Source organism: Onychostoma macrolepis, chromosome 19, assembly GCF_012432095.1.
Source record: "Onychostoma macrolepis isolate SWU-2019 chromosome 19, ASM1243209v1, whole genome shotgun sequence".
Classification (NCBI taxonomy): Eukaryota; Metazoa; Chordata; class Actinopteri; order Cypriniformes; family Cyprinidae; genus Onychostoma; species Onychostoma macrolepis.
In genome coordinates, this window is record NC_081173.1 from 8,664,945 (window position 1) to 8,690,323 (window position 25,379).

Sequence of the window (25,379 nt, forward strand, 5' to 3'; positions counted from 1 at the left end):
AACTTAATATAAAAAAATGTAGTCAAATGCGGAATGAAATGCAGAACAACATCCACGGTGAAAACTCATATTTTATATAATTTCGACTATTTTAATTTGCGTTATTTTTTTTATAGTTGTACCACGATAAGTTGTGTTTTATTCTTCTGACAATTAATTAATTAGTATTGAAGGTCAAAGGATTAAAGGTAGAAAAAGAAAAGCTTCTGCATATAAGTCAGGCGATAATGCGGGCACCAAGGAAGGGGTCTTTCAGTCGAATGTGCGCTTGTTTAGATTGCGTCGCGAACACGTGAGTACAGCAGGAGCTGAGAAGTGCGGTTTTCAGACAGTAAGTCAAAACGCATCGCAGGTTTATATCCAGAGTTATATGCGTGTACAACATGGGCAGGAGGAACAGAAACAGACAAAGACCCCAGCAGAACAGAGATGGAAGACCAGAGGGGAAAAGAAGCAGAGATGATGCTGTGAGTTTGCTAACTGCTCTAGCTTCTTAGTTTTCTGCCTAGTGCCAACACTGCAGATTAGTTTCTGAATATCATTTATGTTGCACGGTGATTGCACTCATTATATAGTTATATCATTGTGATTTGTGAATGCATAATGTAATGTAACAGTTTCGATGTAATCTCATGGTAAGTGGCATGTTTGTAGGTAGTAATAGTCACTCGCGTGGGTTATTTTGGCAGGGTTGGGGAGCTGGATACTCTGAGATCATCAAGGAGAACAAGCTCTTTGAGCATTACTACAAGGAGCTGCAGATTGTTCCCGAGGGAGAGTTTGAGGAGTTCATGGAGGCCATGAGGGAGCCACTGCCAGCTACAATACGCATCACTGGATACAAGAGGTGACCTGATGCTTTCTGCAGGTCTAAAGTTGTAATTGAATGACAAACAGTGATTTGAATGCCACACTGTTTGAATTGGGACTTGAATGGTTAAAAATACTAGTTAAATTTTATTTACTGCTCTCAGAATCAGACCATCAGCTATGCTGCTTTCAAGCCATATTGCTTGACAACTTTCATGGATAGTTGAGAAGATATTGTCATTTCATAAGCAATATACTCGTGTCACGATTCTGTTTGATATATGATACTGATCTCATAATATGATACTTAATTTTTTATAAGTCCGTCTTGGCTTTGTTTAAATTATTACTAAGACCTATGACAAAAGTGATTTTCATTTATATGATCCAGAGATGCAACTTAAATGTTAGATGGAAAAAAGTAAAACAAAAACTAAAAATGTTGTTTTGGCAAGACACTAAATTAAAAGTTGAAGTACTAAAATGACTAAAACTTTAATAAAAATAAATTAAAGCTACTTAGAAATATTAGAAATGACAAAAGCACATCAAAATTACTGAAATTGAACCGGTTTTAATTTTAAATATTAATCAATACTGTAATGGAATATAAACGATATTAAATAACACTGCACATATGATGAACAGTTAAAAGAAAGTACCGTTCATTAAAATGATAAATTTGCTAATATATCAGGGCTGGACTTTATTATACAAGATTGGGCTTATATAAGACCACCATGCAGAGTGTGACGATGACACCAGGATAGAAATATTCATTGTCCTGCTTGGCTAAAAACAGAATTATTTTAGATACACATGCACTCTGTACCTGACTACATGGGTTTAAAAAGTTATATTAAAGCTGAAGTCTGTAACTTTTTTTTTTTTTGTGTTCAAAATGTATATAATAAGCGAGAATCCATTTTCCAAACCGTGTTTTTGGCTTGTCCTGTTTCACTGTGGTACACCTATAATAAGTGTTTATATTCGGACTATTTTAGACTGGTTCGTGTAGGTACTGCTGTGGAGTAGCCCAGTACCTGCGTGATTCGTCATAGACATAAACAGAGAGAAGTAGCTCCGGCTACAGTGTTCTTCCGCAAGACGCACGCAGTTCTGTTTATTAACCGCTAGAGCGCCAAAAGTTACAGACTGCAGCTTTAATTTATTAATAATAATTAATAAACATGGAAGCTCAAATGTCTGACTTTCTTGGTTTACCATATTTGATGCACTATTACCATATTTGACACTAAATTTATATTTTAACTTTCATTTTAGATTGAGTGTACACTGTACATATTTTCGGTCCACAATACATAGTTGCATTTTTGTATTGCAATGAAAGTATATATTGTTAACACCTACAATTTTCCTTTTTTAGTGTGAAAAATCTGTTTATTGAGATGTAACAAAATATGAGCGTAATACAATAATGTTCTAGTCACATGTTTTACGTATGAAGAACAGTGATGGGATAAAAAAAAAAAAACAGCACTTTATTTCAGGTAGTAGCACAATAGCAGAAGTTGGAAATATAAAATGTGTGTGTATACAGCAATTTTACAGTTATGATTTATCCCTTTGTCAACTCCTGTAATCAGTCATGCCAAAGAAATCCTTCATACTCTTAAAGAGAAATACTTCAAAGAGGTTCAAGATCTTGACGTGGATGGGCAGAAGATTGAGGCTCCTCAGCCCTTAAGTTGGTAAGATGAATTAAAAAAAAAAACTATTTGCTTATGTGTTTTACTTTTAAACTAGTTTTGAATGTCCTTGGAAATCTGTAAAACATTGTACTTCAGGAGTGATAATTAGTCTCACCATGCTGTTATAGGTATCCTGATGAACTGGCGTGGCACACTAACCTGAGCAGAAAGATTCTGCGCAAATCTCCACTCCTGGAGAAATTCCACCAGTTCTTGGTCAGCGAAACTGAATCGGTAAATAAATCAGCAATTCCTGTGGAACTTCATTGTTTTTTTTTTAAAGAATGCAAATATCATTTGATCAGCCTTTATTATTTATTTTTTTTTTATCCTATTTGCTCAATCAGGGGAATATTAGCAGACAGGAAGCAGTCAGCATGATTCCTCCTCTTCTGCTGAAAATTGAGCCTCAACATAAGGTGCATCTTCAACAACACCATCATGAGTTTCCTTAAAAACCAGCTGAATGTTTTTGTGTTGTGTGTTTTCTGCACTTGGAGAGTCTTTATAACTGTGAGGTCTCCTCTCCATCATCTTTCTGGCTTGTCTGACTAGATTCTGGACATGTGCGCAGCTCCAGGATCGAAGACTGCTCAACTAATAGAGATGCTTCACTCTGACATGGACATGCCTTTCCCTGGTAAACCGTTACTCATTAGTATGAGTTTTAATTTGAGGTGATCATATCTCATAGTTGTCCTTCATCTCTTCTGTGTCTTCAGAGGGTTTTGTAATTGCCAATGATGTGGATAACAAGCGCTGTTACCTGCTGGTCCACCAGGCCAAGAGATTGAACAGTCCATGTATTATGGTGGTCAACCATGACGCCTCTAGCATTCCACGTCTGCACTTTGATCAGGATGGGAAGAAGGAAGTCCTGTTTTATGACCGGATCCTGTGTGATGTACCCTGCAGGTGAGGGTCTCTACTTGCACCCAGAGTTGGTTTTATTGACACCTGTGAAAAAGCTCTAGTTTTTCAATCAAAATATTAAATTAGAAATGTTGCCTTGCCAAGTAACTGAAATAAAATGAGTAATTAGGGCTGCATGATAATGGTTGCACTGTTAATCAATCATTTTGCTCAAATCAGCACAAATCAAGAGAACAACAACTTGCATGGTCTGATAGCAGATTTAGACGCAGCAAACAACAGACCGAAAGGAATCAGACTGGCTGTATTAGTTTTATTTGATCAGAATGGAGAACGCTAAACTTAAATGGGTGCCAGGTTGGGAAGTTTAAGTAAACCACAGAGCAGAAGATGTTCTTTCATGAGAAAAGCTCTGATTGGGGGATTTAAACTTGCAAGATAATGCGAATGGCAAATTAAAGTGAAACGCCTTCAAGATGAATAACTAGCAGGCAAATATCGCAAACGATTATGCTTAATAAATCAAGATAAGCAGAAATCATGATCATGATTAAAATACAATTTATCTTGCAGCCTTAAATTACTGAGATAAAGCTAAATAAAAACTAATAAAAATGACAGAAGCACATATATAAAATTTTCTTAAACAAAGCCCCAAGAAATTAAATTAAAAATATAAAAGGTTATTTAAAATATTCAATTAATTATTATTATATAAATAATACTAAAATTATACTACACAAACCCCCATAATTTTACACTATATACAACCCAACTTAAAATAATTATTATTTTGGCAAAGTATGAAGTGATTGTCTGAGCCATAGATGCCATACAGAAAAATAAGTCTGGTTCAAACTTTTAAGAATAAAATTGGGAGCTGATTTTTGCTATACATGAAATGGGTTTGTTTGGCTTCTGATTGGTTTTAGCATCTGTAGTCTTTCTACCTGCCAAATCTTTCAGGAAAAAACTTACAATTCTGTGTTGATCTTCCCGCAAACTTCCCAGAAGCTTCAATCTTACAGTCTGGTTTGTGATTATTGGTTGCTTAAAATGTCCTCATCTGGTCTCTTCTAAGTGGTTATAGGCCAAAATAAGCTGCAAAGAGAGCAGTCTAGGTACTTTTAATGTGGATTATTAAAAACCCTTCAAACTGTAGATGTATATTCTGCTGTTGTGTATGTGTTAATAACAGCAGGAAGCTGCTTTCTTGTACATAGATATGAAGTTGTGATTGACCACAGTGAATGTAGGGATCACAATTATAGAGGCGCACACACATGCCAGAGCTCTGTGTTTACAGTTGAGCAGTGAATCTCTTCCCAGCGTGTAACATCATATAGCAGGGTTTATAGTTGGAGTCTATACTTGGCCTACAGCAGAATCAGGTGCCAAGCACAACACCGTCTGCTCTGTACCAGCAGGCCAAACATCTTACACACACACACACACACACACACACACACACACACACACAGTGTGGTCAGCCTGGTTTTACTGCCTAAACATTTCTCTCCGTCGATGAAATGATTTGAAGTCAACTTTAAAGATGTAATTGTGGCTTACAGTTTCCTAACTTTGAATCAAATAAAAGTACTATTCAGGAATGGACTCAAAGTTTGCTGCCTTGTTAACCAAACACTGATGTAATTGACTTAAAAAATAGCATATGATCTCATAAGACCACAGGAAACTCTTAAAAGTTAATACAGTCCAGTTTAAAATTACTTGAAGGAAATAAATGTGGTGATGATACCATCTGTAATCTGGTGAAGAATCACTAATTATAATAAGTAACACGAGTCATGTAATTAGATTACTTTTCAAGTAACTAATAAACAGGGTGCACAGAGGTATGCAAATACATATGCTGACAGGCAGGCAGGACATTGTAATGGTCATTTAACATTTTATGCTCCTACACCTTCCACAGATGATATAAATGCGTTTAGAGCACTTAACTTAGTGATTGCTATCTGGATGTGAAGAGACTTTCACTTAGCATAACAGAAAATGTTTTTGATCCAAATCACCTACCCTGCCTTTAAATGTAATGGGGAGATTGTAAAATAAAGTGTAACATGAAATGATCTGAAATTGCATTGCAGTTAAACGGCAAACAATAAAATCATCACCTTTTTCTCTACAGTGGAGATGGAACGATGAGGAAAAACATTGATGTGTGGAAAAAATGGACAACCAGCAACAGCCTCCAGCTCCACGGGTAAGACAAGTCCAGTTCATTTGGCCTATGTTCAGAATAGTGCACTACTACTGGTTTTAAAGTGTGCATTTTGTGTGCTGTGAATGCATGGTTTCCACAGGGTCTTAAAATGTCTTAAATGTAGTTGTATCAAATTTAAGGCCTTTAAAAAGTCTTAAATTGTACAACAGCAAAAAAAAAATTTTTTAATATGTAATTGTAATATGGACGAATGTGACGAATAAACTTCAAAAGGCTATGATTTCATTAAATAAACATGAATGCTGCCCTGCTTTGTGTACTGCCTGCCGTTACTGGGAAAAGTTATAATTCTACCAAACGCTCCACCTGCTGGCAGAGAATGAATGTGCATTTTCAATAAAACTGTTTTGTTCAGAGTTTAGACAAATGCAAAAATCTACCTGTTTTTACCCTGCAAACATGCAGAGCTTTAAATGTGAACTGGTGGATCAATAAGAGGACAATGCGTTATAAAAATCTAAACCGTATAGGGGTGTGCGATAATATCGTAGTTATTTTAACAATGTGCGATTTTGATTATTATAGATTATGCCATGGTCTGTCTGAATACTCGATTCTGATTGGCTGGCAGGTGTTGATTAAATTCGTTTAACTGCACAGGTAGTTCCAGGTCAGTTTAATCATGTTCTATATTAATGCGCTTCATATAAACATTGGTAACCATAGCAACATACAGTTACAGTTAAATGGTAATACAGACGAAAAGAACCGTAATTTTTATCGTTCCGGTCAAATATTGCAGCCCAAATATTATTAACATCTTTAATATATGAATGCTGGGAAATTACCATGGCATAAACAGGATAATCAACGGCTAGCTGTGCATTTAAACGATTTGAATGCACTTCGCTGCGCGTCAGGTGGTTCCTCGCCTCCACGTCATGCATTCAAATCGTTTAATGCACAGCTAGCCATTGATTTATCCCTTACGTATATCGCGAAAAGCAAACAAAACACACCTACAGCATGTACGCATACATTGGGTGATGAAGTCTAGTAAGTTAAAGGGATAGTTCATCCAAAAATGAAAATTCTGTAATTACTTGCACACCCTCATGTCGTTCCAAACCCGTAAGACCATTGTTCATCTTCGGAACACAAGTTAAGATATTTTTGATGGAATCTGAGAGCTTTCTGACCCTCCATAGACGGCAAGGATATTACCACAGTCAATGCACAGGAAAGTAGCAAGGACGTCAGTAAAATAGTTCGTGACATCAGGGTTTCAACTGTAACTTTACGAAGCTACGAGAATACTTTTTTTGCGCAAAGAAAACAAACATAATTTATTCAGCACTTCTTCTCCCAGAGTTACCGTCTTCTGCCATTTTGGAGAGTACCCCAGAACGTAATTTATTTATTTATTTTTTTTTTTTTTTTTTGGTCAATATCACGCACCCTTAATTTAATTTTAATTTATATTTTTAATTTATATTTAAAAATTTTATAAAACGTTTTGTTTTTGTGAAAACTTGTATCTGAACTGTAAATTATGCTTTTTACAGTTTAATATGGTACTATAGACATTGCCCTACCCTGCTCATATGGTATTAATTTTCTTTGTGCAGGTCTTAAAGGTCTTAAATTCTTTAAATTTGAGCTTAAAAATCCTGCAGAAACGCTGGAAATAGTATGCAAGCGTTCTGAATGCATGGAATACGTGGATATGCCTAAATCCATTCTACCGGTATGTGGAATATTGTAATGCGCTCCACTTGATCTTCTATATCCGTTGTGAGATATGCAATATGGGTAATATCTGTAGAAGTATATCTTATAAAAAGTATGAATTATGTAAGTGTATCTTTTGAAGATATCTTAATGTAATTTATTCCTGTAAAGTCAAAGCTGAATTTTCAGCATCATTACTCTTCAGTGTCTCATGATCCTTCAGAAATCAAATATGCTGATTTGACACTCAAGAAACATTTCAATGTCCTTACTGTCAATTTTAAGGCATTCTTGCTGAATAAGAATATTAAGTTTACACACACGTACAGCTTATTTTATTAGATCAGTTAAATTTAAGAAATCTTTAGATACTTGTGTACACAACTGTATTGGAGTCAACAATGTATCAGTTTTGTACTACAGAGTATTCTGTTCAGTTAGCATTACTCAATTCTGAACGTGTCCCAGTGACTTCATGCTCTTCGATGAACCCAAAGGTCTTGATGCTTAAGCACTTTGGCGGCGGCAGTGAATTAGCAGTGATGTGTTTGCTGGAGGAGTGTTTTCTGTACCTCGTTAATGAAACGAGATGTTGCATCTAATGAGGAGTTGTATTCTTTAGGTTGCACTGTCAGCATGGGTCTGTTTGTGTCTGTTCTCAGGTTGCAGTGGTTGCAGAACAGAGCAGTTTATGCTCCAAGTGTGTGTGTCTTTTCAATTCCTCTTATTGTCTGTCAGGCTGCAAATCAGGATCGCAGTGCGAGGTGTGGAGCAGCTGGCAGTAGGGGGCAGGATGGTGTACTCCACCTGCTCTCTGAACCCCATCGAGGATGAAGCTGTAGTTGCTGCCCTGCTGGAGAAGAGTGAAGGTATGTCTGCTGTCCTCTGGCTTCTGGCTCATACAAACATTTCTACCCCATTTCATTCAAAGAGAGAAATATATTTTGCATAAAGAAAATCAAGCTTTATTTTAGGACTTTTTTTTTTTTTTCCTCTCGATTTTCTTGTTTGAATTTATCAGTATTTTCATGATAGTTAAGCACATTTTCACTGCAATTCTTATTACCACAATATAGCTTTTGAGTGTTTAATTTTTTTTCCCCCTCATAAGTGGCATTTGTCTTTTGAGATTTTCTGCAATGAAATTTAAAATCCGCAAATATAAAAATTAATATGTATGTGTCAGTAGTTTTCGGAGCAGTGTTATTTTAGTATAATTAACATGCTGTTATAAATTAATATTTTGAGTTTAATTTATATTTCTGTTTTAACTTTACTATTGAAGTTTTAGTAATTTTGTTGTTCTTGTCATTATGAATAAAATGGCTATGGAGTAGTACTTCTAGTTAAACTAATAATAATTTAATTATTAGTTAAAGATAACCCTGTTCTTGAGACTTACCCTTATATAAGTTTCAACTCTTTGGTTTGTTATGCGTCTTTCTATTAAAATAAAGTTCAAAACCTGTGGGAAATACGATTTTTCAATCAAACAGTAATACATTCAGCTTAATGCTTGGAAATACAGTCTCATTTCTCCTTCATCTTCTGCTTTTACTGATCTCACTCTCCTGTGGTGGTTTCTTCACTCTTGTTTATTTCTCAGGTGCTTTAGAGTTAGCAGATGCCTCTCCAGATCTCCCAGGACTCAAATATATGCCTGGAATTACATCTTGGAAGGTAATCAAGCATTACCCTCCACTTTCTGACATTTATTTTTCCGTACTGTTTCTGCTCATGAATGTTGAGTTTGCCCTGGTTTGTCTTTTGCGTTAGCGCAGTCATTTCCCTTCATTAACTGCAGGAAGGGCATTAGACTATAGGTAACAGAAGTCCTCACTGGAGTGACGCCCACAGTAAAGCTCTTTTGATAATCCAAGATATCTTGGTAACATTATTAAAATAACATGCCTAAACTCGTGATAGCCTCTCTAACCAAATTGAAAGTAATCAGATCTTGTACTCCGGTTTCATATTGTAAAGTTCAGACAGTGATGCAGAGTGAACATGACATGTGGTTGGCAACTTGGAGGCTAGTCTTTAAAGGAGACTTATTATGCCCCTTTTTACAAGATGTAATATAAGTCTCAGGTGTCCCCAAAATGTCTCTGAGATTTCAGCACAAAATAACCCACAGATCATGTATTATATCATTTGAAAATGCCTATTTTGAGTGGAAACCGTTTTTTTCGTGCATTGGTCTCAAACTCAATTCCTGGAGGGCCACAGCTCTGCACATGCCTTGTCCAAATACCCACACTTGTGGTTTTTGCACTTGACCACTTGACAACTTGACACATTTCCTGTATTAAGTGTTCAAGTGAGGATGAAGACCACAAGTGTGTCGAACTTTTCATTACCAGATGGGACACACTTAAAGCTATGTAAACGCTTGCATTTTTACAACACTATATTTTAATTTTAAATGCTTTGCATTTTAAAATCAACTTCTAAATGTCTGTTCAGTAGTATTTGTTAGTTTTTTATTAGTACGCAATTTTAATTTGTGGTGCTTCTAATTGATTAATTGCAGTTGCAAATGTTTTACAAAATATCACCACTACTCATCTTTGCACCAATAAAATGTAAAAACACTGTTTTTATACCAAATTATATGTGCTATCTAATTTATATTAATATGTAACTTGCACTGGAAAGGTTTCCGTGAGATCTGTGGCAAAAAGTCTCACGATTTATTTCCAGAATATGATGCATGATGGGATATGCTAAGCCTCGAATAGCGCTCCAGAGCGGTATTCGAGATGGTGTGGATTTAGTGTACGTTAAGGGCACTGCGCTTTGCCGTTTTTAAGAACTGGGACAGTCTTGCGCACATGCTCTCAAGTGGCCAGGAACGCAAGTATGGGTATTTGGACAAGGCAACAGTTTAGCTCCAACCCTAATCAAACACACCTGATCCAACTAATCAAGGTCTTCAGTTTTACTAGAAACTTCCAAGCAGGTGTGATTTGGAGCTAAACTCTGCAGAGCTCTGGCCCTCCAGGAATTGAGTTTGAGACCATTGCTTTAAATGAAAATGAGCTGCTGCTCCCTGCCCCCTTTTCCAGAATAGAGCTGTGCCATTACAGCTTGTACCTCAGATACTCTGCTAAAAAACATCTGTTTGGTTTTGAGTTAGGGGTGGGAATCGCAGGGTACCTCACGATACAATATAATCATGATGCATGGCTCACGATAACGATAATATCATGATAGAGCGATTCTGCGATAATCAATATATTTCTAGAAAATCCTATAATGATACATCACGATATCTAAACAAAATGCCTGTGAAAAGGTTAAGTGCAAGTTTTCTTTCTTCAAGTCCAAACTGTTAGAAAACGGCAAAAAAAAAAAAAAATTCTGTAAATCAATTTTAACATGTTGAGTAGGCTAAAAGCCGCTTTCATATTGCTGTTCACTCAGCGGGTTGATGCTCAGGAAATGCTCAGCACGGCCACCGCATGTAACTTTTAACAAGATTCACTTTTTTTAAAAAGCACCCTAAATTGTATTAACACTTACTATGTAACCATTATTTCGCTTATAAACATCTAAAATACAACTCTATGGAAATTATTTATTATCTCCGCGATCGCTTGCAGTTTGAGTATAGTTCTGTGTAAATGCGCAGATGAACCGCACTGTCTGAAGCATAATAGAACGACGAAAAAATATAACATGCCAGTTGAGAAATGCAATAAAATACAATGTTTGTTATATTCCGATGAAAAACCAAAGTGAAGTATGGACTTAACAGTAAATAAATATTGGTTCTGCATATCGGTTATCGGGCGCACAAACATGCAAATAATTGGTATCGGTTATAAAAAAAAAAAAAATCAATATCGGTTGATCAGCAATGACTTGTCCATGCATTATATGGACAAACGTATTGGGACACACAATCCCTTTTCTTTAGAACAGAAAAAGGCACTTCCAAAACTGTGGCAACAAAGATGGAAACAATTCATGTATTTAAAAATTGTATTTCCGTCTCTGTTGCAACAGTTTTGGAAGTGTCTAAAATGACTGTACCCATATGAACAAGTCATTGGTGTTTGGTAAAGAGTTTTTGGCTCAAGATCTGCATTTAAAGTCACACCGGAGGTGTTCAGCTGGGATTAGGACTTGGCTTTCTGCAGACCAGTCAAGTTCTTCCACACTGACTCAATCATTTCTTTTTGAACCTTGCCTTATACACAGAGGCATTGTCATGTTAGAATATAAAAGGGTCCTGTCCAAACTGTTGCTTTAAAATTAGAAGCACACAATTCCCTAGAATATCATTATATGCTTAAACATTAAGATTTGTACTCATGGAAATTACTAAAGTAGTCAAACCTGTTCATTAGAAGGGGGTGACCCAATACTTTTGGCAATATAGTGTATATTTGCTGCTTAAGAAAAACTTCTCTAAACTTCTCTTACTCTAAACAGTTGTGCTACTTACTATTTTTGTGGAAACACTATTACTATTTTTTTTTTTTTTTTTTAATTGAGATCTTTTTAAATGATTTTAAATGTCTTTACTTGGTATATAAGACCACGAACTGCACTCACAATAGTCTTCTCTTTAGCGATTATTTTAAATTAATCACCAATAGGGTAAAACACAAACGTTTCAGCTCAATGCCGTCTTCAGCATGTGCTCTGCTTCTTCAACACTAAAGAAGGCCTTGAACCGAAACATTTGTTTTATTCTATTGGTGATTAATATAAAATAAACGCTAAAGAGAAGACTATTTTGTGAGTGCAGTTCATGGTCTTATGTATGAAGTAATTGACTGAAGCACCAAAATAAGACTAAGTGACGGAAGAGTGTGTTGCAAACAGCTTTGTGGAAATGTCTTATCTGTCGCTTTTGATCAGTTTAATGCCGCCTTGCTGAATAAAAGAATGGATTTCTTTACAAAAAGGTAGTGTAATCTAGCTCTGTGCTCTTTTAAAGGTAATGACTAAAGAGGGTCAGTGGTTCTCTGACTGGTCAGAGGTGCCAACAAGTCGACATACTCAGATCAGACCCACCATGTTTCCACCAACAGACTCAGAAAAGCTGGCCAATATGAAGCTGGAGAGATGGTGAGTTAGTTTTAATCCTATATATCTGTCTATAACCGAAACGTACAGCTTTTAAACAAACACAAAAAAAAAAATTAACAGCTTAAAACTGCTTCTGCACATGCTTTGTGTTGTTCCTGAACTCTCCTCCAGATGGTAGTATACAACCACAGTAAAAGTGAAGCAATACAAGCATGTAAACTGTCACTGTGTGTGTGATCCTAATTTACTCTGGTTTCTCTCTAGTCATTATGGTACATTTGGCTTGTGTTTTCAGTATGAGAATATTGCCCCATCACCAGAACACCGGTGGGTTTTTTGTGGCTGTGTTGGTAAAGAAGGCGCCCATGCCATGGAACCGCCGTTACCCAAAGGTAATAGAAGCACAAAATATATGCTTACATTGAAGTTGTATGAGAATACATTTATGGTATCTTTGTCGTTTTGACTAACAAAGCTGTTTTCTTGTATGAATCCACTCTCTTTGCAAGCGTGTGTGTACCTATAGCTGTTTCCATCCAAAGTTACGAATTAAGCATGTGCAAAATTGGAAAATCGCAAAAAACATGTGAATGAAGCACCGTTTTCATCCAGTGAGTTGAAGAGAACAAAATCATCACTTCCTGATTAACTTGTGCTAAATATCACGAGGAAAAATGATTTGCTACAGTAGGAGAAGACTCTATATAATATTTCTTGTATACAATAAACTACAAGCTTCAGAGCGCACTGAAGAAACGTGGTCATGTTATCTTATTTTCGGTGCCTGCTATTTGGGCATGCAGTTTTGGGAGTTAATTATAACGGAGCACTTTGACGAGACTTTGCTTGAGCATTTTAGAATGACAAAACTAGCATTTCAGATGCTGTGCAATGAGATCTGTCCATTGGTTGGTCCAGTTATGCTGTTACATGTCTTTTTTGATGCGCATTTAAGAATTTTTTCGGTAAAAGTGTTTCCATCATAGTTTATGCACATGTTTTCTTGCCAGAAAAGAAATTTATCCTACCTACTTGAGTGCACAAGTGTTTTTTTTTTTTTTTTTAAATGCACATTTTTAGAATTTATGCGCATCTTGATGTTTCCATCCAGCATTGTTTTTTTTTTGTTTTTTTTTCTTTATTTATTAATTTTTTTTTAAATAGGTGGATGGAAACATAGCTATTGTCTCTGTCCTCTTTGTCTGTAGCTTCGTAATAAGGAGGTGAACTCCTCCAGTGAGGTGGCTCCTGAAGAGGAGCTGCAGATGGGGGAGTCTCCCGCTGACGTCCCACCAGCAGACGGCTTGTCCGCTGATGCCCCTGTGGAAGCGGTGGATGATGCAACTCCTGCAGAGGGAAACCCGTCTGGCCCAGATACCCCTGACCCTTCAGAGGTCAAGAAAGATAATGTCTGTGGGTGAGTATCTTTAGCCAGGTGTGTATGTGGGTGCAGGAGTCACTCTATTGTTCTCTCTGCTGTTTGTTCGGTCATTCATTTGTTCTCTCTGTGCTGTGGATTTTGGGATGCACCAAACACATTTTGGTTGACGAGTGGTGGTGGTGATGGTGGTGGTAGTAGTATCTTACATATTACAGTAACAATAGTTAATATTCTAGCAACAACGTTAATAACAAACAAATCATTATTATTATTATTATTATTATTGTTGTTGTTATTATTAGAATTTAAAACAACCATTATAGGTGTTAATATTATTATTATTATTATTAACTTAATAATAAAGTAACACTTTTATAAACCTAACTATATCATTACAATAGTAATAAAAAAAACCCTGATAATTCATGTATGCGATTTTTGTTTTTATTATATAATACTTTGGTTATCATATTACATCATAGTTATGATTATTATTATTATTATTATTCAGCTATAATGGATGTTTTAAATGATTCTACCAATACAATTAATAAGTGTTTATTAACATTGTTAGAGTATTAACTATTATTATTGTAGTATTATGTAACAGGCACATTGTTTGTCATTTAGTTATTTTTATCATTTTAATTTTATTATTATTAGAGTAGTAAATAAAGTTGTTTTATTTATTTTAATTTATTAACTCATTTATTAGTGATTGCCAATAGTAGTGTTAGTAATAATTCTATTTATAACCTTTTTTTTTTTTTTTTAACTGTTAAATATTAGACATGTGGCCACAATTAAATTCATTGCAAAATAACATTTCCATCTGGAAGCTACGTGAATTGCTCTTTAAATGGCCCCTTACTGTGAAAATAACAGCAGTATATTTAAGAAAAACATGTCGTTGAGTCTTGATGCGTTGAACATACATTATACTTGTATTATTATTCAATGACAGTTTGAACAATTTATTGCTGCATAATCTGTTGTTTCACACAATAGTTACAGCATACAGCAACTGTGCAGTATTCTTTACGAATTCAATAAAGAATTCCATTTCAAACCCGTTGGCTTTCAGGCGTTACTTGTGGTGTTGATTTCAGTGCCCCCTGATGGACTGTGTATGTTACTGCAGTTTTTCTTCAGTTACTGTGCTCCACATTGACATGAAGTGCTCTGTCTGTTCCAGCCCCCCTCCTCCAAAGAAGATGAAACTCTTTGGCTTCAAAGAGGATCCTTTTGTGTTTCTGACAGAGGATGACCCCATCTTCCCTCCCATCCAGTGAGTGCCTCTCCTCTCCATTTACAAAGCCTCGCTGCTCAATACAAATACTGTTTTTACAAACGCGCTCATATCTTGCTTGTGTATTATTATTATTATTATTAATATTTATTTATTTTTTAGCAGTATTTTTCTGATCCCAGTGTGTGTTTGTCATGTCTGAATATATACGCTATAAGTGGGCTGGGGCCTTTGTTTGTGTAAAAAAAAAAAGAGCATTTATCTGTTATTACACCTATACATCCTATGTGACCAATCAGATGAATGGATGATATGATCATTATCGTTCAGTCACTGTGAATCCATCTTTTGTTTGTGATGAATGTTATTTATTTTCTCACACAGATGCACAGTGCCACAGCGCTGGCAACCCGCCATTTTGACTTGTTGGAGACAACGCCTCTGCTCCATATGTCGCAGCGTGTTCAGCGCTGTGCGCATATGTGCGTGTTTTTTTTTTTTTTTCCTTCTAACCATTTATTTTATGCCGCGATTATTTCTTTGTCTGCTGCAGAGCTTTCTACAACCTGTCTCCAGATTTCCCCAAGCTGAACGTATTGACTCGCACCCACGAAGGAAAGAAGAGGCACCTGTACATAGTGTCCAAAGAGCTCCGAAATGTTCTGCTCAACAACAGCGAGAGAATGAAGGCAAGAACGAACACACACACACACACACACACACACACACACACACACACGCTCTCTCTGATGACCCTTCATCAGTGCTAGCAGTGATTGAAGATGGCGTACAGGCAGATGGGGACAGCAGCCTCGCTATGATCTCATCTTTATCTGTGCTCTAGTGCCTTCACATTCATCAAGTATGAAACAACCATCTGCTGCTAATGTAAACAGACATCACTGGAGTTGCGTTACAACAAAGAAGCACACTGTAAACACTTACACACCCCGTCCTTTGTTGTATTATTTGTGTTCTGAGCAATTAACATGCTGTAATGTTATTTGGGTAGTAATGCAGAACTATTATAACTTTTTTTTTTTTTTTTTTTAAATTTATGAATAATTAAAGATAAATAAGATAATTAAAAATTATTGTTATTATATAATACACATGTATATACACAAATTCATATCCAAAAATTTGGTACTTTTTATATATAACATTAATAAGAAATTTATATAATGACGACAAATTATTATATATAAAAAAATAGTATTAATATAATATAGTAATACAGTAATATACTCTACTAATTATTAGCAACAGCAAGTATTAATAGTGATAGTAAGTAATATTAGTGGTAGTACTTATTCAAATAATACAATATTTGTATAATACAAATATAATAAAATAAGAACAAATTTACTATTATATAATTACTGTAAGTTAAGAAATAGAATACATATTACAGTGAGATTCCATTTGTTAACTGCATTAGTTAACTTAAATACTTTTAAAAGGTGTATTAATTTTGCTTAATGTTGATTTCAGCATTTACTAATGCATTATTGAAATCAGAAGTTGTCTATTATTGTTTCTTAATGGACTTGCATTGCTATCATGAAGTAACAAACAATTGTCTTTTTATGAACTAATGTTAACAAAAAAGAAAAGGTACTGTTATAAATGTATTGGTAGTTAGTGTTAGTTAATGCATTAACTAATATTAACCTGTGGTACCTTTTATTGTAAAGTTTGACCAAATTTAAAAAATACTAGTAATAATGATTAAGTAGCTAAGCACTGTTGTAGATGGAGTTCTTCATGTCCAGGTTCTCTGTCTTTCTGCAGGTTATAAACACGGGCGTGAAGGTCTGGTCCAGAAATACAGATGGAGAACAGTTTGGTTGTGCTTTCAGACTGGCTCAGGAGGTGGGTGTATGTAAAAAAAACATAGTTTGGTGTAAATGTTTTATGAATCGCATCCAAAATGCATGAATCCTAAATGAACACTGGACAGTCACCTCTAGAATAAAGATAGTGTTGTGTAGACGTGTTTTCATTATTTGAAAATCATATTAAAAGAGCTTTGTTGAAAAGCAGCAGTCTAATCCCAAAGATATCTCTGCAAGATATAATGGTTTGATTTCACATGCAATTTTAACCAGAAAGGCTTTGGATGTTAAGTTGTACCGCAGTAATCAGTCTATAATTAAAGCAACACTCCGATATCTCAGTTGTCTCAGATGTTTTTTTGCTCAAAAACTAGGTTTAGTGGTCTATAGGGAAACAAGTTAATCTCAATGTGCCGTTAATAACCTCAGTTTGCCTTCATGTCTGCTCTAGAGGGAACTTCCATTACCATTTTCCACTACAGTCTATTGATTTTTAACTAGAGGAAGATCTGTTCTGTGAATTGTGTACGTGTATTTATTCTTCCCATAGACAAAGAAATAGCCTTGGAAAGCAGCAGACACGCTTTAATCTGAGTTGATGGCAAAGGGGAATGCATTTTTGCACTAGACTTAATCATCCTGTGGTTACATGCTTTTCTCAGAGCAGGAAAGGCTATGTGTGTGTTTGTGTTTGTTTGTTTGTTTGTGTGTGTGTGTGAAAGAGAAGATTGAGCCCTTGACTCTATGCTGTTATCTGTCTTCAGGGTATTTACACACTATGCCCTTACATCAGAGCCCGAATCATCAACATCAGCGTGGAGGACGTGAAGGTGCTCCTCACGCAGGAGAACCCCTTCCTCAGCAAGCTTGGAGATGTTGCTCACAATCAGGCCAAGAAACTTGGTCAGTGCCATTCAGAGTCCTGCTAATGCCGCTTGTGTTTTTAGCCCATGAACTCTTTGAAATGTTCGCCATGTAAAAATTTATAGGTTGATTTTTGCAGTTTTGAATGGTTAAAAAGTTGAGTGAACCTTAAAGAAATCACTATGCATGCAAGCACATTAGATTTCATTTTTAAAGTAACAATTTATAAAATATATAAATCATATGTAAATCATTATAGAAAATATTTGGGCTGGTAAGCTATTCAAAATTTTTAATGTAATTACATGTGGCGATGAATTAATCACTAATTAATTGCACATCAAATTTGGCTGGGAAATTACTCCCAAAAGATCATTTAAAGTCATTGTGTAAAGCATCAAACAGACATTACAAAAAGTAGCTTCAGCAACAAACGTTTTGTTTGATCAAATTTATTACATATTTACTCACCTTCATGATCCAGAAGAGTATGAGGACACACTTGTCATTTTTGGATGGGTGAAATATACCTTTAATCATTCATTTTATTAATTTTATTATTATTACTATGGAAATATGAAATCATTTCTTTAATGAAATGATACTCTAAATAATAAACTAAAACTGCCAGTAGGTGGTGGTAAATGTCTTAATGATTAAGTCATGGAGTCATTTATTCACTCCTGAATGAATCAGCCATTTGAAGGAATCAAATGAATGAAGTAAATGCTTCTTTATGAATGGTCCATTGAATCATTAGGCTTGTTCAACTTGAAGTGGATCATCACCATCAGACCGATCGGTGTGTGTGACATCAAAGTACAGCAAGAGCTATAGAGAGCAGATAGCTCCTTATGCTTTTGAATCGCTCTCGCGGTACTTTGTTATACTCCAACGCACCAAATCATATTTGCCCTGCCTCATATGTCATCAATCAACTGTACGAAATGTCAGATGACCCAAGTAGGTCTGGGCAGGGCAAGTGCGTTAAATGCGTTTAATTAAGTGTTATTTTTCACCGTAATTAATCTAATTAACACGTTAAATTACCAGCCCTAGAAAATAGATAAATTCAAAAATCATGGAAAAAGTTGTTGCCACTTAACTGCAGTCATTTCTAGCTCTCAACAATCAGTTTGATATGTTTCAGTCAGGTTTTTGCTTGCATCACAGTAAATGCTTTAGTAAGGGTTAATGACCTCTTACTTTGACTCGGGCAATCTTTCCATACTCTTACTTGATCTCAGCTCAGCTTTTGATACTGTCTGTCATAAGTTATTATTCCTATGCCTTTCAGAGATGGCCATCTCAGGAGCTACGTTATCCTGGTTTTCCTCCTATCTGACAGACCGACAATACTACATCACCATACATAACTATATATCACCCACAGTCTTACTCGAACAGGGTGTTCCACAGGGCTCTGTTCTCAGCCCTTTATTATTTACATCATGCCCCTCGGATAAATTATTCGCCACCATGCTTTTCAGTACCACTGCTATGTCAACTATATATACTGCATTTTACATTTAAATTTCATGTATGCATGCATGTAATTTATTAATTTGACAAGTGCCACAGCAACTACTAAAACACCAATGTGGTCAAACTGCCTGTGTCATTGTTCACATCTTTAGACCAGAACCTTTGGCTTTTTATTCTCTTTCATGAAGCTCAGAATCACATTACAGCAAACAAATGTGTGAGGGTTTGTTTATTTTTTTTTTTTTTTTTTTGTTGTTGTTGTTGACGACATCACTGACGTATTCAAAATCTTGAACTGAAAAGCATGTTGTTCTCTCTTTCTCCAGAAATGGGCAGCATTGTTTTACGATACCTACCAGATCCAAAGTAAGTGCTCATTTTCTTAATCCATATTTCCACTCATTTATTGAACAGTAGAGTAAAGAACCTCTTGGACTTGATCTGCTCTAGTCTCCAGTTTATGCCTCGTTCTTCCCTTCATCTGTACCAAAGCCTAGTAAACTGCCTCGTTGTCCATTACTTATGTAGGGTACTTTCTTGTAAGACAAAATCGAACCAATAATTGATTCCAATAGTTTGATGTTAGCATGTTGCTAAGCTAACAGGACAACATTATTGAAAAGTTCTAAAATTAAGATTTTTAAATGCGTTGTGCACAGATATTAAGTTAATCAACTTAGAATCTCAGTTCATTCTGGAATTAATTTATATGCGAAGGCTAAATGTAGTTCTGCCTTGGATTTTAACCAAAATCCGATTTTTGTAGGCAGCTTTGTTTTCTGTATCTTTGGAGCGGCCTCTTCATCAGGTGAAATCTTAACGTGCGCTCTTGGTAGACGTCTGGCAATGTATTGGAGCGCGCTCGTGCTGGGACTCCTCTGGCAGTGGCTGGGAGGTGTGCTGTTGTACGTACACAGAGGGCTCTGTGATGGCACTCCCACCATTCATCAGCCAGTCAGGAGACAAATGAATGGAGATTGAGCGCTTTGTAGCCATTACGCCCCTCGTCTGATAATTAAAGGGCTCGAACTGATGCACCCGGCTTCCTCTTCACAGATAAATAGCTCTTCATTGTCTCTCTCAGCAGAAAGCTCATTGTTTGGCTCACCAGACAGTCATGTTTCACGTTGATGGCCCTTACTGTGTAGAAAACTAGTCAATCCAGCTGGAAACTCTGTCCTATTATCTCTCTCCCTCTCTTTCTGTCACACACAAACACACCCACCATTTTAATCCGTAAACTCTGGTTTTGTGCCCATGTATGGCTGTGCTTATACCAGATGTTTCTTCAACAATATGGAGTTTCTTTTGTTTTCATTGAGCTTTAGCACACAATACAAGTTTACCACTCTTATGTTTTAAATGTGATCATAGTCAACTGACAGCACATGAGACGCCCTGTACTCACAGCAGCAGCTGATTTCATGTTTTAACTCTAGCTGACCAGTTGTATGGTGTGTGTGGGTTAAAACCAGGAAAATTTACCTGGGCTTAGTGTTAATGCACACATACCTATTCATGCATTTATTTATTTTGATATTTTTGTAGATGTTAATTTAAGTTGATATTTTAGAAATTAGTTTTTGATTTGTTTTAGTTGTTTTTTTTATGCAAGCTTCTATTCTAGACACTATATTAAATTAAATTTATTTAAACTGAATAAATGTACAACGTTCTGTGCATTGTATGTTAGACAAAATAGTCTCACATCTCCTCATAAAAGTTAACTGACCCTTTGCAAAAATATTTCATATTTACTATTTATAGCAAGGAATTAATATGAATGACGAATGAATAAATATGTAAGGCATGTTGTTTCAACCGAGCAAAGATGTCGACACACAGTTCAAGTCCATCAAAGTTAATCTACTACACTCTTGCCTGGTTTGATTGTTGAACAAAAACAAAATGCCTGTCAGTCAAACTCCCGGCAAAGGGTGGATTTCACTGAAAATTAATTCAAGGGGGCAAATATTTAAATATAAAAAACTGACTCCGACACACTAGCTATGTTTCCATTCAAAGCTGTGAAGAGAACAAAATTCTCACTTTTTGCGAAACTAGTGCAAAATATAATAAAAAATTTAGTTTTTCAGTCGTGTGATCTGAGATGCAGTCATGCAAGCTCTTTGTGCATCAAGGAATTGTAGAAATCTGCCTCAATTGAGCAAAAATGTTTAAATTTTAAACTGAACCTCAAACAGCCCTTTTCAGTATTCACAACAAACGGTATGGTTGATAAATGTTCGCCACAGCATTATTGCTCCATTCCTTTTTGTACTAGACGACAGGTCTAAATTAGCCTCACGGCATCATGGGAATCTATGAATATGTCTACTTATTTTCTTATTAATACGAGCCCCCACAAAGCACATACTCTAATATTGACGTGCGCGCACTTGTTCTTCGCAGTTTCATCACAGTGAGTGACACGAGCCGTGAGCAGCTCTGATGTCACTGTGATTAGCGGCGCATAGCGCTGTGGTGTCATCCTCTTCTGCTGGCAGCGTGCTGCTTGCTCCCCTCATGAAAACATGACTGCCCGTTCCAGCACAGTGCGCCTGATCATCTTTCACTCTCTTTTTCCATCCGTCTGATCACAGGCACTCTTAAAGTGCCCCAACTGCCATCCCCGTCACACTTCACGTCGGTTCCTGGCCCTGTCTGCACTGTAGCTGATCAATAATTTGCTCATTTTCCTCTCTCCTTCTGTCTTGCTTTCTCCTCTCATTGTTCTCCATGTCACTCGTTCTTTGGCTCTTTTCCCTCTTGTATCAACTTTTAATTTTTCTTTCTTCTCATCTCTCCAGGGATGTTGATGCTCCTCAGTGCCCTATAGATTTGTGCGGCTGGAGAGGAAAAACTTCCATCAGGGCTTTTGTCCCACGTAATGAGCGTCTTCATTACCTCCGCATGGTGGGGGTGGAAGTCTTTCGTGACAAACCGGGCAAGAGGAACGATGGTTCAACAGTAACCCAAGAAGGAAGCACAGAAGATGCTGAGGGACTGAGCCGAGAGCCAGATCTCTTAGAACAGGAAGGTGAAGAAACGGAGCAAAACGATTCAGAGTCCAACACTAATGGCTCAGGACCCGTTAGCAGCACTTGTGATGGGCCTACAAGTTAGTTATCCAAGCAGTTAGTATGGGTCAGGAAAAAATGAAAGGCTCCACCAAGCCTTCTGATTTTTCTTCTTTTTCTTTTCTTTTCCCCAGACTGCACACTGCAGAAGCACCTGGTTGGCTAACCCCTGAAGAACTGACCTGGAAAAAAAAAAAAAAAAAAGGATGATTTTTATTTTATCAGAGCTTTTTTAAAATATTGATTTAAAGGCATTTGCTGTTGGATATGTTTTTATAGTTTGTTTTATGATGTTGTTCAAGGAACAAATTTAATGAAGTTACATTTGGTACTCATTTTGCATTAATAGTGTCTAAGGGCTGCACACTAGCTCAGTCTTAAAATGCATTTCATTTTCTCAGATGCTTGTACATGACTTACACACAGTACATTATGCCAATTTGTTCATTGTTACAATACTTGAAATAAACCACATTTGTCAATATTTCAGTATAGTTTGGCACCGTTTTCAGTGGTATATATGCCACATTTCAGTGTGCTGTAGTTAGAGAAAAGCCTGTACATGGAAGTAGTATGTTCGAATTTGTAGTATTCATAAAACCGTAGGTGAAAATAACCTGGATGACCTTCTGCTGTCTGAAGTTATGAAATCCAGTGAACACTTCCCCATGAGGCCACAGGAAGGGATTTGTGAATGGCAGTGAAGTGACGCAACTGATATTGTAGGTCCCATAACATGAGCCGCGTTTCAGTTACCCTTCAAATTTTTACGCTCGCATGAGGTGGTTTTTCAGGCAATTCGAAAAAGGAATATATTGCAAAACTGCAAATGAAAGAGTTTTTGATCACTCTTTAATATACTATATTACACTTTTTTTTTTTTTTTAAAGAAGTTGAATGTTTCATTTTCATATTTTGTCATGATTTGTGTGTTCTGCATTGTGTCCACACCATCATGTGCTGGTCCACCCTGTCATCTAGATATTTTACAATAATATTTTAAATAATTCAATCATATCTGTATAATCCAGTGTGTTCAATAGCTAGGTGTGGGGGCAATAACATGCAAACAAAAAACTGCATTAAAATATCACAGTTTTCTCCAAATAAGAAAAAAATACATGTCTGAATTATTTCTTTAAAGACACATGGTTTGCATGAAATTTATGTATTTATAATTTGAAAGCAAACAAATAACCCTGTTTAGAAAAAGAACAACATACCTTTCAGCAAATATAACTTGTATCTTAATTTTGCAATGAAAACGTATTTAACAGTAATGTATATGTCCATGACAGGGTGGACATAGCTTATGGTTTATGCTTTGAATAATGGCCCATCTAAAAAAAAAAATAATGTGTGGGAGCTCAGCTAATGTTTCTATATTACTTGTGTCAACTGTTTATGATACGACACAACTTTTGAGCATTTTGAGGGCTGAAAGGCACTCTATGGTGATATTGACCCATGTGTGACATTTATAGGAACCAATTACAGTTTTTGTTTACCATGTTTAGGGGCATGAAAATGTAGTCAATGTCCCCACAATAACAGACCAGCGTGCAATTCATTTGAGAACGTTGTGCTCCAATAATGGTGCTGTGCACTTCACATATTTTTGAAAATCCAGCGTCTAGTTAAGGGGTGTCCAAACTCAGTCCTTGAGGGCCACTGTCCTGTTTAACTCCAACTTGCCTCAACACACCTCACAACTGGAAGTTTCTAGTATGCTTTAATTTGCTGATTCAGGTGTGTTTAATTGGGATTGGTGCTAAACTCCATAGGACAGCGGCCCTCCAGGAGCAGGATTGGACACCCCTGGTTTAGTTGATGTTGATAAGCCATCATTGAGTGTGTTTACATGCACCCTCTTAACGCGATTATAATTAGATTTTGGCAATATTGCGATTAAACTTTACCTCATGTAAATGCAATACTTCGATTAAGCTCATAATAGCAGCAAGCATAATCTTATTAACATAGGTGGCGTATGCTGATTTTAATTGAAATATACAGGCATGTAAACACCTTAACCTTTTGAGCGGTACGGTCCCACATATGGGATTTAGAACGTTCGGTGACGTGGCATAACTGCCAAATTCAAACTGCGTTTTCGCGCTTTGTCTGACGCTGAGATGCAGCTGCACTTGTCATATAATCGCATCTATGCAGTGTTTTTAACCACATAATGTTTATTTTATGCTTTAGACATTTAAATACACATAAGTACTAGTAAAACTAATACATTTAGAGTTCGTAAAATACACTCAGATGTTTATGGAAGCAGCAATAACAATCCATTCAAATATAATTTTCAGACGTGTTTTATTAATATCAAATACACATAGTGTAAGTAAGTATAAAGTTCACTCTATTCTTCTCCCATCTCACCCGCCACTTACTTGCATGTATTTTGCGAGAAATTGATGAATTTACGTGATGTAAATCCGACTGACAGGACTCTCTGAACTGCAGCGCGAACAAACATGGCGGCGCCCATATCACATTACAGATCACGATCAAGATCATTTAGAACTGTTTTTAAACGATAAAACACACTCATTTGCACATATTTGTGAATCGGAATATCAGATAGTTGATTATATGGTAAGCAAGTTTATGAATATTTTGAATAAAATAGGAAAAACGAAATAAAAGCGATACATCTGTCATACAGTGTTATTGTGGCCGCGGTGTGTCACGTGACAATCATGACGCGTCGCCATGGAAACATTAAGGGGAAACGTTCTAAAATAACGGTCGCCTAAAAAAAACTCACTCTGGGGGGACTGCTGGAATATTTTAAACTCACCACTGAAAAGGTTAATCGCAGTATTGCCGCTCTGACCAAAGTGCGCATGTGCTTGTGACATACATGAATGACATGAGTGACACGCACCTGTAATGCGCAGATTAGAACAACACTAGGCTTGTTTGAGATGCGCCTCGCCTCGCCTGAAATGTAAGCGGCTGCAGTGAGAGGAGGAGTGAAATAAGAGCAGTCAAGATGGACAGTTCTGACCTCTCGAAGTGGAACAGATCCCAACGAGATCAAAGGCAGATATCGCGTTATTCTCACTCATGCATTGTGCTGTTGATAAACATGATATAATTTCAGTTGCTTT

General features: G+C 36.4%; 1 protein-coding gene across 1 annotated transcript; it reads left to right on the forward strand.

The window, feature by feature from the left end:
• Window positions 1-230: 230 nt before the first annotated feature.
• Window positions 231-23,457, forward strand: nsun2 (NOP2/Sun RNA methyltransferase 2). The gene is made up of 19 exons (XM_058754119.1): window positions 231-467; window positions 690-847; window positions 2,418-2,522; window positions 2,651-2,756; window positions 2,870-2,941; window positions 3,078-3,162; window positions 3,245-3,437; window positions 5,548-5,622; window positions 8,053-8,183; window positions 8,921-8,994; window positions 12,266-12,396; window positions 12,653-12,749; window positions 13,566-13,774; window positions 14,934-15,026; window positions 15,541-15,676; window positions 16,782-16,862; window positions 17,590-17,728; window positions 19,501-19,540; window positions 21,985-23,457. Exons 1-19 carry the CDS (start codon window positions 384-386, stop codon window positions 22,298-22,300), a joined length of 2,325 nt encoding a protein of 774 aa, XP_058610102.1. The 5' UTR covers window positions 231-383; the 3' UTR covers window positions 22,301-23,457.
• Window positions 23,458-25,379: the final 1,922 nt, after the last annotated feature.

Bases quoted from the DNA above. Each gene is read 5' to 3' on its own strand.
- nsun2 (XM_058754119.1), top strand. From the start codon at position 384: ATGGGCAGGAGGAACAGAAACAGACAAAGACCCCAGCAGAACAGAGAT. The intron at 2,757-2,869 runs GTAAATAAATCA...TTGCTCAATCAG, and splicing joins TGGTCAGCGAAACTGAATCG to GGGAATATTAGCAGACAGGA. The intron at 15,027-15,540 runs GTGAGTGCCTCT...TGTCTGCTGCAG, and splicing joins CCCATCTTCCCTCCCATCCA to AGCTTTCTACAACCTGTCTC.